Raw genomic sequence first — 12,779 nt, forward strand, 5'->3', positions numbered from 1 at the left:
GATTAATAATTCCCAATTAAATAATTCCCAATTAATAATTCCCAATTAAAACCCCATTAATAATTCCCAATTTTAAATTCCCTATTAATAATTCCCAACTCCCAATTAATAATGATCCCAAATTAATCATTCCCTATTAAAAATTCCCAATTAATTCTCAATAAATAATCCCCAATTAATCATTCCCAATTAATCATTCCCAATTATTAATTCCCAATTAATCATTCCCCATTAATCATTCCCGGATTTTCCCTGACCCGGTTCCAGTGCCCTGGAGCCATTTGCAATTAATAATTCTCAATTATTCATTCCCAATTAATCATTCCCAATTTATAATTCCTGATTAATTCATTCCCACCTCCTCCCTGGCAATTCCCATTCCTGGATTTTCCCTGATCCTGGGATTAATAATTCCCAGTTAATAATTCCCAATTGTTAATTCCCTGGAGCCAATCCGAGTTAATAATTCTCAATTAATAATTCTCAGTTAATGATTCCAAATTTTTAATTCCCCATTAATCATTCCCAGATTGTCCCTGATCCCAGGGTTCCCAGCACCCTGGAGTCATTCCCAGTTAATAATTCTCCATTAATAATTCCCAGTTAATAATTCCCAATTAATAATTCCCCATTAATCCTTCACGGATTTTCCCTGACCGGGTCCCAGCTCCCTGCAGCCATTCCCAGTTAATCATTCCCCATTATTAATCACTCCTCGTCATTAATTACCCGTTAATTGGTGTTTTCCTGACGGTGCCCAGCTCCCTGCAGCCATTCCCAGTTAATCATTCCCCATTATTAATCACTCCCCGTCATTAATTACCTGTTAATTGGTGTATTCCTGACCATGCCCAGCTCCCTGCAGCCATTCCCAGTTAATCATTCCCCATTATTAATCACTCCCCGTCATTAATTACCCGTTAATTGGTGTATTCCTGACCGTGCCCAGCTCCCTGCAGCCATTCCCAGTTAATCACTCCCCATTATTAATCACTCCCCGTCATTAATTACCCGTTAATTGGTGTTTTCCCCGATCCAGCTCCCTGCAGCCATTCCCAGTTAATCATTCCCCATTATTAATCACTCCTCGTCATTAATTACCCGTTAATTGGTGTTTTCCCTGATCCAGCTCCCTGCAGCCATTCCCAGTTAATCATTCCCCATTATTAATCACTCCTCGTCATTAATTACCCGTTAATTGGTGTTTTCCCTGATCCAGCTCCCTGCAGCCATTCCCAGTTAATCATTCCCCATTATTAATCACTCCTCGTCATTAATTACCCGTTAATTGGTGTTTTCCCTGACCGGGTCCCAGCTCCCTGCAGCCATTCCCAGTTAATCATTCCCCATTATTAATCACTCCCCGTCATTAATTACCCGTTAATTGGTGTTTTCCCCGATCCAGCTCCCTGCAGCCATTCCCAGTTAATCATTCCCCATTATTAATCACTCCCCGTCATTAATTACCCGTTAATTGGTGTTTTCCCTGACCGGATCCCAGCTCCCTGCTCCCATTCCCCATTATTAATCACTCCCCATTATTAATTAGCCATTAATTGCTGTTTTCCCTGACCGGGTCCCAGCTCCCTGCAGCCATTCCCAGTTAATCATTCCCATTATTAATTACTGTCATTAATTACCCATTAATTGGTGTTTTCCCTGACCGTGCCCAGCCGGCCGGAGCGCTCGTTCCCCGTCATTAATTACCCGTTAATTGGTGTTTTCCCTGATCCAGCTCCCTGCAGCCATTCCCAGTTAATCATTCCCATTATTAATTACTGTCATTAATTACCCGTTAATTGGTGTTTTCCCTGCCTCTGCCCAGCTCCCTGCTCCCATTCCCCATTATTAATCACTCCCCATTATTAATTAGCCGCTGTTAATTGCTGTTTTCCTGACGGTGTCCCAGCTCCCTGCTCCCATTCCCATTATTAATCATCCCCATTATTAATTAGCCGTTGTTAATTGCTGTTTTCCTGACGGTGTCCCAGCTCCCTGCTCCCATTCCCCATTATTAATCACGCCCCATTATTAATTAGCTGCTGTTAATTGCTGTTTTCCTGACGGTGTCCCAGCTCCCTGCTCCCATTCCCCATTATTAATCATCCCCATCATTAATTAGCCGCTGTTAATTGCTGTTTTCCTGACGGTGTCCCAGCTCCCTGCTCCCATTCCCCATTATTAATCACTCCCCATTATTAATTAGCCGCTGTTAATTGCTGTTTTCCTGATGGTGTCCCAGCTCCCTGCTCCCATTCCCATTATTAATCATCCCCATTATTAATTAGCCGTTGTTAATTGCTGTTTTCCTGACGGTGTCCCAGCGGGCCGCTCCCGGCGCTGCCGGGGCCGGAGCGTTCGGCGCTGCTCCTCGCCGCTCTGGGCTCGGCGCTGCCGCTGCCCCGCACCGGGAACGGCCGGGAACAGCCCGGAGCCACGGTGGGAATGCGGCACCGGGAATGGCGGGGTGTAAAAACCGGGAATGGCGGGGTGTGGAAACCGGGAATGGAGGGGTGTGGAAACTGGGAATGGCGGGGTGCGGAAACTGGGAATGGCGGGGTGTAAAAACCGGGAATGGCGGGGTGTGGAAACCGGGAATGGTGGGGTGTGGAAACCGGGAATGGCGGGGTGTGGAAACTGGGAATGGCGGGGTGTGGAAACCGGGAATGGCGGGGTGTGGAAACCGGGAATGGGCAGGGTATGGAAACCGGGAATGGCGGGGTGTAAAAACCGGGAATGGCGGGGTGTGGAAACCGGGAATGGCGGGGTGTGGAAACCGGGAATGGCGGGGTGTGGAAACCGGGAATGGCGGGGTGTGGAAACCGGGAATGGCGGGGTGTGGAAACCGGGAATGGCGGGGTGTGAAAACCGGGAATGGCGGGGTGTGGAAACCGGGAATGGCGGGGTGTGGAAACCGGGAATTGCAGGCTGTGGAAACCGGGAATGGCGGGGTGTGAAAACCGGGAATGGCGGGGTGTGAAAACCGGGAATGGCGGGGTGTGGAAACCGGGAATGGTGGGGTGTGGAAACTGGGAATGGCGGGGTGTGGAAACTGGGAATTGGGGGTGTGGAAACCGGGAATTGCGGGGTGTGGAAAGCGGGAATGGCGGGGTGTGGAAACCGGGAATGGCGGGGTGTGGAAACCGGGAATGGCGGGGTGTGGAAACCGGGAATGGCGGGGTGTAAAAACCGGGAATGGCGGGGTGTAAAAACTGGGAATGGCGGGGTGTGAAAACCGGGAATGGCGGGGTGTGGAAACCAGGAATGGTGGGGTGTGGAAACCGGGAATGGCGGGGTGTGGAAACCGGGAATTGGGGGGTGTGGAAACTGGGAATGGCGGGGTGTGGAAACCGGGAATGGCGGGGTGTGGAAACCGGGAATTGGGGGGTGTGGAAACCGGGAATGGCGGGGTGTAAAAACCGGGAATGGCGGGGTGTGGAAACCGGGAATGGGCGGGGTGTGAAAACCGGGAATTGCGGGGTGTGGAAACTGGGAATGGCGGGGTGTGAAAACCGGGAATGGCGGGGTGTGGAAACTGGGAATGGCGGGGTGTGAAAACCGGGAATTATGGGATTTACCAAACGGGAATTGGGGGGTGTGAAAACTGGGAATTGGGGGTGTGGAAACCGGGAATTGTGGGATTTACCAGATGGGAATTCCGGGGTTTGGGGGGAAAATTGGGATTTTCCAACCAGGAATTCTGGGATTTTCCATTTGGGGATTCTGGGATTCTACACACGGGAATTACAGGATTTTCTGGGATTTTCCAACTGGGAATTCCAGTGTTTTCCATCTGGAAATTCTGGGATTTTCCAGATGGGAATTCTGGGATTTTCCAGTTGGGATTTTCTAGGATTTTCCAACTGGGAATGCCAGCATTTTCCAACTGGGAATTCCAGGATTTACCAGAGGGGAATTACAAGATTTTCCATCAGGAAATTACAGGATTTACCAGATGGGAATTCCGGGGTTTGGGGGGGAAATTGGGATTTTCCAACCAGGAATTCTGGGATTTTTCATCTGGGGATTTTGGGATTTTCCAGACAGGAATTCCAGGATTTTCCAGTTGGGATTTTCTGGGATTTTCCAGTTGGGATTTTCCATCCGGGAATTTCCAGTTGGGATTTTCTATCTGGGAATTTCCAGCCAGGAATTTTCCAGCTGGGATTTTCCAGTTGGGATTTTCTGGGATTTTCCATCTGGGAATTCCGGGGTTTTTCCAATTGTGATTTTCCATCCAGGATTTTCCAGTTGGGAATTTTGGGATTTTCCATCCCAGATTTTCCAAACAGGAATTCTGGGATTTTAGAGTTGGGATTTTCCAGTTGAGAATTCTAGGTTTTTCCTGCTGAGAATTCCAAGATTTTCCATTTGGGATTTTCCATCTGGGATTTTCCAGCCAGGAATTCTGGGATTTTCCAACTGGGAATTCCAGGACCTTCCAGATGGGAATTCTGGGATTTTCCAGATGGGAATGGACCTCAAATGGATTTGGTGACTTCCAAGAATTTTTCCAAGCCCAAAATTCCAGGATATTTTTTTAATTAACCTTAAAAAAAAAAAAAAAAAAACAAAAATCCTGGAATTTTCAATTTCTCGTCCACAAGAATTTATAAAGAAAAAATACGAGAAAAAAAATCCCAATTTTTTTTTCTGGGATAACAACCTCAAATGGATTTGTCGACTTACAAGAGTTTTGCCAATCCCAGAATTCCAGTATTTTCTTCCCAAAATATTCTGGAATTTTCAACGTTGAATCCACAAAAAATTCACCCCCCCCAAAAAAATCCCAAATTCCCAATTTTTTGGGGGGATAACAACGACCTCAAATGAATTTGTCGACTTCCAAGAGTTTTTCCAAACCCAGAATTCCAGGATTTTTTTTTAAGAACGTTTCCCAAACAATCCTGGGATTTCCAAGGTCTCATCCACTAGAATTAATTAAAAAAAAAATAGGGAAAAAATTCCTAAATTCCCAGATTTTTTTTTTTTTGGGGGGGGGAGGGTGGGGATAGCGACGACCTCGGATGGATTTGGAATTTTTCTGAGCTCGGAATTCCCAAATTTTTTTCCAGGATCTGCTCCAGGACACGCTGGGAGCTCTCAGGGAGCTGCTCCAGGAGCTCCTCCAGAGGGACCTGAGCCCCCACGGCCTCCAGGAGCTCTTTGCCGTGAGTGCCCGGGAATTCCGGGAATTATTTTGGGAATTTCGGGAATTTTGGGGGCTGGTCCGGGATTTGGGAGCTGTTGGAGTTGGGGGGAATGGGTAATTGGGAATAATGGGAGTGGGAATAATGGGAATAATGGGAATGAAAAATTGGGAATGAGAATTTGTGAATGGGAATTCTGGGAATAATGGGAATGGAAAATTGGGAATAGGAATGAGAATTTGGGAATGGGAATTCTGGGATTAATGGGAATGGAATTTCGGGGAATTCTGGGAATAATGGGAATGGAAAATTGGGAATAGGAATCGGGGAATGGGAATAATGGGAATGGAAAATTGGGAATGGGAATGAGGATTTGGGAATGGGAATTCTGGGAATAATGGGAATGGAATTTCTGGGAATTCTGGGAATAATGGGAATGGAAAATTGGGAATGGGAATAATGGGAATGAGAATTTGGACTGGGAATTCTGGGAATAATGGGAATGGAAAATTGGGAATAGGAATCGGGGAATGGGAATAATGGGAATGGAAAATTGGGAATGGGAATGAGAATTTGGGAATGGGCATTCTGGGAATAATAGGAATGGAAATTCTGGGAATAAGAATGGGAATTCTGGGAATGGGAATAATGGGAATAATGGGAATGGAAAATCGGGACTGGGAATAGGAATGAGAATTTGGAAATGGGGATTCTGGGAATTTTGGGAATGGGAATAATGGGAATGGAAAATTTGGAATGGGAATGAGAATTTGGAAATGGGAATTCTGGGAATAATGGGAATAATGGGAAAATTTGGAATGAGAATGGAAATAATGGGAATAATGGGAATGAGAATAATGGGAATGGGAATAATGAGAATGGAAAATTGGAAACGGGAATGAAAATGGAAATTCCAGGAATGGGAAATTTGGAATGGGAATTTTGGGAATTATGGGAATTCTGGGTATGGGAATCATGGGAAAGGGAAATTGGAATTTGGGAAATTTGGAATTTTGGGAATTATGTGAATAATGGGAATTCTGGGAGTTCTTGGTATTCTGGGAATGGGAATAATGGGAATTCTGGGAATAGTGGGAATAATGGGAATAATGGAGATGGGGATGGAATGGGAGTTCTGGGAATGAGAATTCTGGGGATAATGGGAATAATGGAAATGAAGAATTTGGAATAAGAATTCTGGGAATGAAAATTGGAAATGAGAGTTCTGATAATTCTGGGAATGGGGAAATTCCAAGGAGTGGGAATAATGGGAATGGGAATAATAGGGATGGAATGGAAATTCTGGGAATTGGAATGGGGAAATTCCATGGAATGGGAATAATAGGAATAATGAGAATGGAAAATTTGGAATGCGAATGGAAATGGAAATTCCAGGAATGGGAAATTTGGAATGGGAATTCTGGGAATTCTGGAATTCTGGGGATGGGAATTTGAGCATGGGAATTGTGGGAATAATGGGGAATAATGAGAATAATGGGAAAGGAAAATGGGAAATTTGGAATGGGAATTCTGGGAATACTGGGAATAATGGGGATGGAGTGGAATGGAAATTCTGTGAATTCTGGGAATACTGGGAATGAGAATTCCAGGAATGGGAAATTGGGAATGGATGTTCTCAGAATTCTGGGAATGGGAATGGGGAAATTCCAAGGAACAGAAATTCTAGGAATTCCATAAATTCTGGGAGTGGAACTGGGAATGGGAATTTTGGAAATTCTGGGAATGAGAATGGGGAAATTCCCAGGAGTAGGAATTCTGGGAATGGGAATGAGAATGGGAATTCTGATATTCTGGAATGGAACTGGGAATGGGATAATGGGAATGGAAATTCTGGGAATTCTGGGAATGGGAGTGGGGAAATTCCAAGGAATGGGAATTCTGGAAATGAGAATTCTGAGGAATGGGAAAGTGAGAATAGGAATGGAAAATTTGGAATGGAAATGGGAATTCTGGGAATTCTGGGAATGGGAATGAAAAATTTGGAAAGTGATGGGAATGGGAATTCTGTAAATGGAAATGGGGAAATTCTAATGAATGGTGATGGGAGTTCTGGGAATTCTGGGAATGAGAAATTGGGAAAGGCAAAATTCCAAGGAGCAGTTCCAAAACTCCTGCCAGAATTCCAGAATGTTCCTGACAGAATTCCAGGATTTCCCTCCCAGAATTCCATGGTTTTCCTGCCAGAATTCCAGGATTTTTGTGTCAGAATTTCAGGATTTTCCCAGCTGAATGTCAGGGTTTTCCCCACAGAATTCCAACATTTTCCCCACAGACTTCTGGGACTTTCCTTGCAGAATTCCAGAATTGTTCCTACGTTATTCCTGAATTTTCCCACCAGAATTCTGGTATTTTCCTGCTAGATTTCCTGGCTTTTTCCTGCCAGAATTCCAAGATTTTCCCTACAAAACTCCAGGATTTTCCTGCCAGAATTCCTGAATTTTCCTCTTAGAATTCCGGAATTTTCTCCACCAGAAATCCGTTATTTTTCCCACATGATTCCAGGAATTTCCTTGCCAGAATCCCATGATTTTCCCACCAGAACTCCAGGATTTCCCTCCCAGAATTCCAGGATTTTCCCTGCCACAATTCCAGGATTATTCCCTCCCAGAATTCCAGAATGTTCCTGACAGAATTCCAGGATTTTCCCCCCCAGAATTCCAGGATTTCCCTCCCAGAATTCCAGGATTTTCACTGCCAGAATTCCGGGATTTCCCTCCCAGAATTCCGGGATTTCCCTCCCAGAATTCCAGGATTTTTTCCCCTCCCAGAATTCCAGAATTTCCCTGCCAGAATCCTATGATTTTCCCGCCAGAATTCCAGGATTTTTCCCACAGAATTCTGGGATTTTTCCACCAGAATTATGGGATCTTTCCCTGCCAGAATTCCAGAATGTTCCTGACAGAATTCCAGAATTTCCCTGCCAGAATTCCAGGATTTCCCTGCCAGAATCCCGTGATTTCCCACCAGAATTACAGGATTTTCCTGTCAGAATTCCAGGCTTTTCCCTCCAGAATTCCAGGATTTCCCTCCCAGAATTCCAGGATTTTCCCACCCAAAATTCCGGGATTTCCCTCCCAGAATTCCAGGATTTTCTCCTCCCAGAATTCCAGGATTTCCCTCCCAGAATTCCAGAATTTCCCTGTTCGAATGCCAGGAATTTCCCTCCCAGAATTCCAGGATTTTCCCACCAGAATTCCAGGATTTCCCTGCCAGAATTCCAGAATTTCCCTGCCAGAATTCCAGGATTTTCCTGTCAGAATTCCAAGATTTCCCTGTCAGAATTCCAGGATTTTCCCACCCAAAATTCCAGGATTTTCCCGCCAGAATTCCAGGATTTCCCTGGCAGAATTCCAGGATTTCCCACCAGAATTCCAGGATTTTCCCACCCAAATTCCAGGAATTTCCCTCCCAGAATTCCAGGATTATTCCCTCCCAGAATTCCAGGATTTCCCTGCCAGAATTCCAGGATTTCCCTGCCAGAATTCCAGGACTTCCCTCCCAGAATTCCAGGATTTTCCCACCCAAAATTCCGAGATTTCCCTGCCAGAATTCCAGGCTTTTCCCTCCAGAATTCCAGGAGTTCCCTGCCAGAATTCCAGAATTTCCCTGTCAGAATTCCAGGATTTCCCTGTCAGGATTCCAGACTTTTCCTTCCAGAATTCCAGAATTTCCCTGTACGAATTCCAGGAATTTCCCTCCCAGAATTCCAGGATTTCCCCACCCAAAATTCCAGGATTTCCCTCCGAGAATTCTGGGATTTCCCTCCCAGAATCCCGTGATTTCCCTGCCAGGATTCCAGGATTTCCCTGCCAGAATTCCAGAATTTCCCTGCCAGAATTCCAGGATTTCCCTGTCAGGATTCCAAGAATTTCCCCGCCAGAATCCTGTGATTTCCCACCAGAATTCCAGGATTTCCCTGCCAGAATTCCAGGATTTCCCTCCCAGAATTCCAGGATTTCCCTCCCAGAATTCCGGGATTTCCCTCCAGAATTCCAGGATTTCCCTGCAAGAATTCCAGGATTTTCACTGCCAGAATTCCAGGATTTCCCTGCCAGAATTCCAGGATTTCCCTGCCAGAATTCCAGGATTATTCCCTCCCAGAATTTCCCTCCCAGAATTCCAGAATTTCCCTGCCAGAATCCTATGATTTTCCCTGCCAACATTCCAGAATTTCCCTGCCAGAATTCCAGGATTTTCCTCCCAGAATTCTGGGATTTCCCTGCCAGAATCCCGTGATTTCCCACCAGAATTCCAGGATTTTCCTGTCAGGATTCCGGGATTTCCCTCTCAGAATCCCGTGATTTCCCTTCTAGAATTCCAGGCTTTTCCCTCCAGAATTCCAGGATTTCCCTGTCAGAATTCCAGGATTTCCTTGCCAGAATTCCAGGCTTTTCCCTCCAGAATTCCAGGATTTCCCTGCCAGAATTCCAGGATTTCCCTGCCAGAATTCCAGGATTTCCCTGCCAGGATTCCAAGAATTTCCCCGCCAGAATCCCGTGATTTCCCTCCAGAATTCCAGGATTTTCCTGTCAGAATTCCAGGATTTCCCACCAGAATTCCAGGATTTTCCTGCCAGAATTCCAGGATTTTCCTGACAGAATTTCAGGATTTTCCCACCAGAATTCCAGGATTTCCCACCAGAATTCCAGAATTTTCCTCCCAGAATTCTGGGCTTTTCCCTCCAGAATTCCAGGATTTCCCTCCCAGAATTCCAGGATTATTCCCTCCCAGAATTCCAGGATTTCCCTGCCAGAATTCCAGGCTTTTCCCTCCAGAATTCCAGGATTTCCCTGCCAGAATTCCAGAATTTCCCTGTCAGAATTCCAGGATTTCCCTGCCAGAATTCCAGGATTTCCCTGCCAGAATTCCAGGATTTCCCTGCCAGAATTCCGGGATTTTCCCTGCCAGAATTCCAGGAATTTCCCTGCCAGAATTCCAGAATTTCCCTGCCAGAATTTCAGGAATTTCCCTGTCAGAATTCCAGGCTTTTCCCTCCAGAATTCCAGGATTTCCCTGCCAGAATTCCAGAATTTCCCTGTCAGAATTCCAGGATTTCCCTCCCAGAATTCCAGGATTTTCCTGACATAATTCCAGGATTTTCCCATTGAAATTCCAGGATTTTCCTGACATAATTCCAGGATTTCCCTGCCAGAATTCCAGAATTTCCCTGCCAGAATTCCAAGATTTCCCTGTCAGAATTCCAGAATTTCCCTCCCAGAATTCCAGAATTTCCCTGTCAGGATTCCAAGAATTTCTCCGCCAGAATCCCGTGATTTCCCACCAGAATTCCAGGATTTTCCTGTCAGAATTCCAGGCTTTTCCCACCCAAATTCCAGAATTTCCCTCCCAGAATTCCAGGATTTTCCTGTCAGAATTCTGGGATTTCCCAGCCAGAATTCCAGGCTTTTCCCTCCAGAATTCCAGGATTTCCCTGCCAGAATTCCAGGATTTCCCTGTCAGAATTCCAGGATTTCTCTGTCAGGATTCTAAGAATTTCCCCGCCAGAATCCCGTGATTTCCCACCAGAATTCCAGGATTTTCCTGTCAGAATTCCAAGATTTCCCTGCCAGAATTCCAGGATTTTCCTGTCAGGATTCCAGAATTTCCCTGTCAGAATTCCAGGATTTCCCTGCCAGAATTCCAGGATTTCCCTGCCAGAATTCCAGAATTTTCCTGTCAGAATTCCAGGATTTCTCTGTCAGGATTCCAAGAATTTCCCCACCAGAATCCCGTGATTTCCCTGCCAGAATTCCAGGATTTTCCCTCCAGAATTCCAGGATTTCCCTGCCAGAATTCCAGAATTTCCCTGTCAGAATTCCAGAATTTCCCTGCCAGAATTCCAGGCTTTTCCCTCCAGAATTCCAGGATTTCCCTGCCAGAATTCCAGAATTTCCCTGTCAGAATTCCAGGCTTTTCCCTCCAGAATTCCAGGATTTCCCTGTCAGAATTCCAGGATTTTCCCACCCAAAATTCCAGGATTTCCCACCAGAATTCCAGGATTTTTCCCCCCTTCCCAGCATTTAGGCCCCTGGATCAAATCCCCACGGGATCAGGAACGGGAACGCGCCCTCGCCCTCAGCAAATCCCTGCTGGAATTTTTCCTGGAAAATCTCCACGTCAGCGTGAGTTTCCCACCATTCCCTCTTTTCCCCAACCTCCGGAATTCCCAGATTTTATTCCCAAATTTTGGGGTTTTTTTGGTGATTCCCAGTCTGTCACTCCTTTCTACAACCTGAGCTCCCTCCTGGCCCTGCTGGCCCCGCGCTGCTCCGACGGAATTCCCAAAATCCGGGCGGATTCCGTGGATTGTGTCCGGTCCCTGCTGCGCATCCAGCTCTGCTACGAAGGTGGGAGAGAAAAAAATTCCCAATTTTCCTCAATTTCCAGTTTTTAAGGATTTTTTGGGAATGTTTTTTTCCAAAGGTTTTGGGGAGTTCACGGGATGTCCAGCAGGGGGCGCTGTTTGCCTTTGGATTTTTTTTTTTTTTTTTAATTTGGGAATGTTTTTCCCATGGAATTCCAGGGATTTTTGGGATCAATCTCGAAGTTAAAATCCCATGGAATTTTGGGAGGTTTTTTGGGGATTCAATCTTATCAAATTCCAGATTTTCCAATCTCCCAAAGAGGGGATGGCATGGAATTCTGGGAATTTTTGGGGGGATTTTTACTCCCACCCAATTCTGGCTATTCCATGGAATTTCAGGAATTTTGGGGAATTTTTGGGGGGTTTTGGGGAATGTTTTTCCTGAGTTTTTGGGGTTTTGGGAGTGAGGAGTTCTTGGGATGTCCAGTAGGGGGCGCTGTTTCCTTTGGATTTTTTTGGGGAATTGCCTGGAGAGGGAATTCCATGAAATTCCAGAAATTTTTGGAATTCAATCTCATAAAATTCCAGTTTTTCCAAGGAATTGCAGGAGATTTTGGGATTCAGTCCCAAAAAGGGAATTCTGTGAAATTCCAGGAATTTTTGGGATTTCGATCCCATCAAATTCCACCTTTTCCAAGATCCCAAAGAAGAAATTTCATGGAATTCAAGGAACTTTTGGGAATGTTTTTCCGTGGGATTCTAGGAATTTTTGAGAATCAATCCCAAAAAGGGAATTCCAACAAATTCCGGGAATTTTGGGCTTCAATCCCTAAAATGGAATTCCAGGAATTTTTGGGAATTTGGAGATTTTGGGGAATGTTTTTCCTGAGGTTTTTGGGAGCGTGGTGTCCAGCAGGGGGCGCTGTTCCCCTTTGGATTTTTTGGGAATTGCCTGGAGAGAGAATTCCAGGAAATTTTTGGGATTTTGGGAATGTTTTTCCATGGAATTTCTGGAATTTCTGGGAATCAATCTCATGAAATTGCAGCTTTTCCAAACTCCCAAAGAGGGAATTCCAGGAATTTTTAGGGTCAATCCCAAAAACAGAATTCCAAGGAATTCGAGGAATTTTTGGGAATCAATTCCAGACAGGGAATTCCAAGGGATTCCAGGAATTTTTGGGAATCAATCCCAGAGAGGGAATTCCAAAGAATTCCAATTTTTGGGAATCAATCCCAGAGAGGGAATTCCAAGGAATTCCAGGAATTTTTGGGAGTCAATCCCAGAGAGGGAATTCCAAGGAATT

At 45.3% G+C, this 12,779-nt stretch overlaps 1 protein-coding gene across 1 annotated transcript in view; it reads left to right on the forward strand.

The window, feature by feature from the left end:
- Positions 1-12,779, forward strand: part of MROH1 (maestro heat like repeat family member 1) — a 78,242-nt gene that overhangs the window by 15,083 nt on the left and 50,380 nt on the right. Inside the window, exons 7-10 of the mRNA XM_079332369.1 lie at positions 2,325-2,439; positions 5,076-5,171; positions 11,189-11,293; positions 11,383-11,518. Of these exons, the coding sequence (XP_079188495.1) occupies positions 2,325-2,439; positions 5,076-5,171; positions 11,189-11,293; positions 11,383-11,518 (452 nt within the window). The remainder of the gene's footprint in view (positions 1-2,324; positions 2,440-5,075; positions 5,172-11,188; positions 11,294-11,382; positions 11,519-12,779) is intronic.

The sequence above is a fragment of the Erithacus rubecula genome (genome assembly GCF_903797595.1).
Source record: "Erithacus rubecula genome assembly, contig: scaffold_248_arrow_ctg1, whole genome shotgun sequence".
NCBI lineage: Eukaryota > Metazoa > Chordata > Aves > Passeriformes > Muscicapidae > Erithacus > Erithacus rubecula.